This window comes from Hypomesus nipponensis, chromosome 24 (genome assembly GCF_054491055.1).
Source record: "Hypomesus nipponensis isolate SF chromosome 24, ASM5449105v1, whole genome shotgun sequence".
Lineage (NCBI taxonomy): Eukaryota > Metazoa > Chordata > Actinopteri > Osmeriformes > Osmeridae > Hypomesus > Hypomesus nipponensis.
The window spans coordinates 10,485,001-10,490,000 of NC_140384.1; the positions used below are offsets into that span (position 1 = coordinate 10,485,001).

At 49.6% G+C, this 5,000-nt stretch overlaps 1 protein-coding gene across 3 annotated transcripts in view; it reads right to left on the reverse strand.

Annotated features, from left to right (window-relative positions):
• Positions 1 to 166: 166 nt before the first annotated feature.
• LOC146233181 (PDZ and LIM domain protein 5-like) overlaps positions 167 to 5,000 on the reverse strand; it is a 27,088-nt gene continuing 22,254 nt past the window's right edge. For 2 of the 3 annotated variants that reach the window (XM_084690799.1, XM_084690800.1), the window contains exons 5-9: positions 4,021 to 4,043; positions 2,639 to 2,659; positions 2,262 to 2,437; positions 2,089 to 2,125; positions 167 to 827 (exon numbers count right to left, since the gene is read on the reverse strand). In XM_084690799.1, coding sequence (XP_084546925.1) covers positions 731 to 827; positions 2,089 to 2,125; positions 2,262 to 2,437; positions 2,639 to 2,659; positions 4,021 to 4,043 — 354 coding nt within the window. In that variant the 3' untranslated portion in view covers positions 167 to 730. The remainder of the gene's footprint in view (positions 828 to 2,088; positions 2,126 to 2,261; positions 2,438 to 2,638; positions 2,660 to 4,020; positions 4,044 to 5,000) is intronic. The other variant, XM_084690801.1, reaches the window with a different exon arrangement.

Sequence of the window (5,000 nt, forward strand, 5' to 3'; positions counted from 1 at the left end):
GAGTCTCCACCAGCAGAGAACTGACATGAGGAGATAGGAAGGAAGGAAGGAAGGAAGGAAGGAAGGAAGGAAGGAAGGATGGAAGGAAGGAAGGAAGGAAGGAAGGAAGGAAGGAAGGAAGGAAAAAAGAAAGAAAGGAAGGAAGAATCCAAACAAGGAGACAGGGAAGGAGGTGAAGAAGGTTTCATAACTTTATTGCGTCATTACAGAACTACCGTACTACACCTTGTTACAGATGCTGCCCCATGTCAACTGGCTCTAACAGGTTTTCTAATAAATAGATTATAATGTCAGTTCATGATATTGATTATTCTTAGGTCCTCGCCCTCTCACCGTCTCCCTCTCCCTCTCCCTCTCTCCCCCCCTCTCTCTCTCTCTCTCTTTCTTTCTCTCTCTCTCTCTCTCTCTCTCTCTCTCTCTCTCTCTCTCTCTCTCTGCCTCTCTTTCTCTCACGTTCTCTCCATTTCTCACTCTCAGTCTCTCTCTTTCTTTCATTCTCTCTCTCTGCCTCTCTCTCTAAGAGCTAAGGTAGTGCCTGGCACAACAGATGTTTATTGACGTCTAATCTTCTGACTTTCTCGCGCCCACACACACACACACACACACACACACACACACACACACACACACACACACACACACACACACACACACACCTCAGGTGCTCCTGCCACCAACACCATCCTGAGGACTCCAACCACACACACACTCACACCCGCACACACACACACTACTGCACGTTGAGCGTGCGAGCAGACACTCCGTGATGCCAGTCCCGCAGGTTCTCGTACCTAGGCTTGATGATCTGGGTGTCGATCTTTTTCACGCTGCTCGCCCAGTGAGAACAGGAGGAGAGGGGGAGAACAGAGAAACAACAGCATGAAAAAGGAGAGAGAGACAGAGACAGAGCAGAAGCCGTGCGATAGAGAGAGTGACATAGAGAGAGAGACAGAGACAGAGCAGAAGCCGTGCGATAGAGAGAGAGACATAGAGAGAGAGACAGAGAACAGTTGAGGATAAACAAATGTAAGTTACTCAACCGCAACACGACCACACAGCAAGACCACAACCGTGCTGAGCTCCCACATCACACGAGGCGGTAAACACACGTAGCGGCCCGTTAGCACAAAACGATTACACAAGTCACACGCGTGACGTTAGCATGTGCAGGATCGTTCAAACATGTCCCGTGATCCCGTCAGAACAAACACTCGCTGAAGCCCTGGGGACCGCTGCTGTAACCGTGTTTCTGCTGGAGGTAACCATGGCCACATGTGTGTGTGTGGACACAGTCATGTCTGTCATTTCATCACCCTGAAACTGACGCTAGCCAGACAGTGTGACATACACACAGATTCAAACACACGTTGAAGTTACTGTTACACACACACACACATGTATGCACACATACACATGCTCTCCCTCTCTCCCTCTCCCTCTCCCTCTCTCCCTCTCTCCCTCTCTCCCTCTCTCCCTCTCTCCCTCTCTCCCTCTCCCTCTCCCTCTCCCTCTCCCTCTCCCTCTCTCCCTCTCCCTCTCTCTCCCTCTCTCCCTCTCTCCCTCTCTCTGTCTCAGCTGGGACAGTTTTCCTCTGGCCACGTTGAGTGGCGACTTCCTCCAATTAGAGGGGAGCTCCCGAGTGGGCAGGAAGTTCCTCTCAACCGTTCCCAGATGCACTCTGGGAGTTTCCCTCGAGCTCACTGATTGGATCGGGAGGAGGACAGCGGGATGAATGTAAACACCATGTCCAATAGGACGCCAGAACGCTGGGAGGCCCCGTTACACACACACACATCAAACCCTCCAGATGTCCTGCTCTGCTGTAGGTGGGATTCAAACCGACAACCTTCCACATGGGAACGTGACCCTAACAGACCGCTGGACTTGGGAGGTGCCGTTCAGGGTCAGGGGTCAACATCTGGGCTCGTAAACAGCTACGGCGCCGGTTACTGTAGCCATGGCAATGAGAGCATGCGTGTAAACGCACCACAAGCTGAGGGGAGGGAGGGGGGTGGGGAGGGAGGGGTGAGGGGTGGGGTGAGGTGAGGAGCAGGGAGGCAAAGGGATATCAGGAGAAGAGGAACTCACTCTGGCTTTTTCTTGTCGTTGCTTTCCTTCTCTGGAGCTGGAGAGAAGAGTGTTGGAACAAGAGGAAGAGGAGGGTTTACAACTTGTCCACACTGCCACACTGTCCTCCCAAGAATCAGCTTCATATTTCTTTAGTACTAAACACGTGTGTGTGTGTGTGTGTGTGTGTGTACCGTGCTCCGTGCCAGTGATATGGGCCAGGATCCTGAAGGATCGTGACTGGGTGGTCCCAGCTCGAGGCCTCCAGTCCTCCGTGTCTTCCATGATGCGTGTCCTGCTGGCGTCGCCGTGAGACGGAACGTGGTAGAACTCAATGTCCGTGTCCACAACGTGCTTCCTGGGTGGGGCCCTGGGTGGAGGCAGGAGGACCAAACGATCACAGATCGAACAGCGCACAGAGCAGGAGAACTAATCAATCACAGATCGAATTGTAAATGGTGCAGGAGAACTAATCGATCAGAGAGAGAGAGAGAGAGAGAGAGAGAGGAAGCAGGAACACTGAAAAGTTACGATCGGAAAAGAGAGAAGTAATCTTCAGAATGAGACTTACTTCAGAATACTGTGAGGACCACTATAGGGAGGAGAGGAGAGAGGGATGAGAGAGGAGGAGAGAGGAGGAGAGAGGAGAGGGGGATGGCAGGGAGAAGGGTTGGAAGAAAAGAAAATAATAAAGATCTTTTTTTAAAGAGGAGATTTACTGGGTCTTAAAAACAAGAAAGCGTTTTTTGGTGTAGGGCTTGTCAAAAGCCTCAAAAGACAGGAGACTCAAATGACCAGAACAACACTAACCCTACTGATGCACAAACAAGGACCTTAGTGATTTAGTACAGTACACCAAAGGAGCAACAGTGCTGTAACAGGCTTGTAAGTTCAATGTAAGAAATGCAATAGACGCGTACTGACATAAACCTTGTTTGTGCATTAGTAGCCACACTGACATGCTTAATGTATTGACATTGGATCAACATGGTTGAAAGGCAGAGGATTTGACCACGGACCTCTCTGCATTTCCACACCCCACCACTAGATAGCGCACACAGCCCTCTCCAACCTGGACCTGCTCTCTGACAACAGGATTCCTCCGTTATCTAACAGCCCTATTGTCTCTCTCTGATAAGGTATGCAACGTGTTTTACACCTGTAATGAGTAGAGGAATACATCTATATATGTTTATATATATTTAATAATATATATAGTATGAAAACATCTGGTTTGTGTGGTGTGCTTCTTGACGGTTTTACTGCAGGGATTTAGACCAGCACGTTCCACAAGAGTTATGTTAATAAGCTGTCAATAAATCGTCTCCTCAATGCCTACACGCACACACGCAGACACACACACACGCAGACACACACACACGCAGACACACACACACACGCACACACGTACCCAGGAATTGAAAGGATTGGTTTCCTAATGGCTTACAACTCATTGCTGTCAACACCCCCCTCTGCAATGTGAACTTGGGCTTTAAGGCATGTGTGTGTGTATGTGCCACAACCTATGGATCAGAGCCTGTTAATGTGAGTGAGTGAGTGAGTGAGTGAGTGAGTGTGTGTGTGTGTGTGTGTGTGTGTGTGTGTGTGTGTGTGTGAATGATCTACAGCAGCAGCTTGCAACAACATGATTCACTGCAGTGTTGACAACGTACACACACACCCACGCATGCACACACACACACCACTGCATTGCTCCTGACAGAGTAAGTAAGTAAGTAACAATAATGTTGACAAGGTGGTACCAGGATAACTAGTTAACTGGTTAACTAGTCGTTAACTAGTCAACAAGGGTAGTTAAATATGTGTTGGATGTTGCTGCACTCTATGTTGATCTTTACAATGAGCATGCAACACACACACACACACACACACACACACACAGAAGTACACACACACACACACACACAAGGAGGAAACTTGCTGGACACTAACTTTGAAACTGAAGCAGCAGTGGGCTGTGGAAGGAAGAAGAAGAGAAAGAGAAATGAGAGAGAGAGGGGGAAAGAGAGAGGAAGAGAGAGGAAGAGAGAGGAAGAGAAAGATACAGAGAGACACAGAGAGACACAGAGAGAGGACATAGTTGGTGAGGAGTAAACAGAATAAGTTACGTACAAGAATCCCCTCTGAAACGACACACACACACACACAGGCACACGCACACAGAGCAGATCAAGGCATGCGGCGACAACACACACATGCAGATCTCACCCTTGGCAGCTGATTGGGTAAGATTCCTCCAATGAGAAGAGAGGTTGCTACAGGATGGCAAAGCATTCTGCCCCAAACTCTCCCGAACTTTTAATTAAAATCCACTGTGCTGGACGCTGTTTTTGCACCATTAGGGGGTAATGGAGGAGGGAACAGTGAGGGGGGGACAGGGAGAGAGGAGAGAGAGAAACAAAGACAGACAGGCAGACAGACAGGTAGAGAGACAGGTAGAGAGACAGGTAGACAGACAGGTAGACAGACAGGCAGACAGACAGGTAGAGAGACAGGTAGAGAGACAGGTAGACAGACAGGTAGACAGACAGGCAGACAGACAGGTATAGAGACAGGTAGAGAGACAGGTAGACAGACAGGTAGAGAGATAGGTAGACAGACAGACAGGTAGACAGACAGGTAGACAGACAGGTAGAGAGACAGGTAGACAGACAGGTAGAGAGACAGGTAGACAGACAGGTAGAGAGACAGGTAGACCGACAGGTAGACAGACAGGTAGAGAGACAGGTAGAGAAATAGGTAGACAGACAGGTAGACAGACAGGTAGACAGACAGGTAGACAGACAGGAGAGAAGAAGGAAGAGCAGGAAAGAGCGAGGCGCCACTCACCCGTTGAACTCCGGCAAGGTCCCGCCCTGACTCTCCAGCAAGCCCCGCCTCTGCCCCATGGCGACCTCACAGGCGTTCTCATT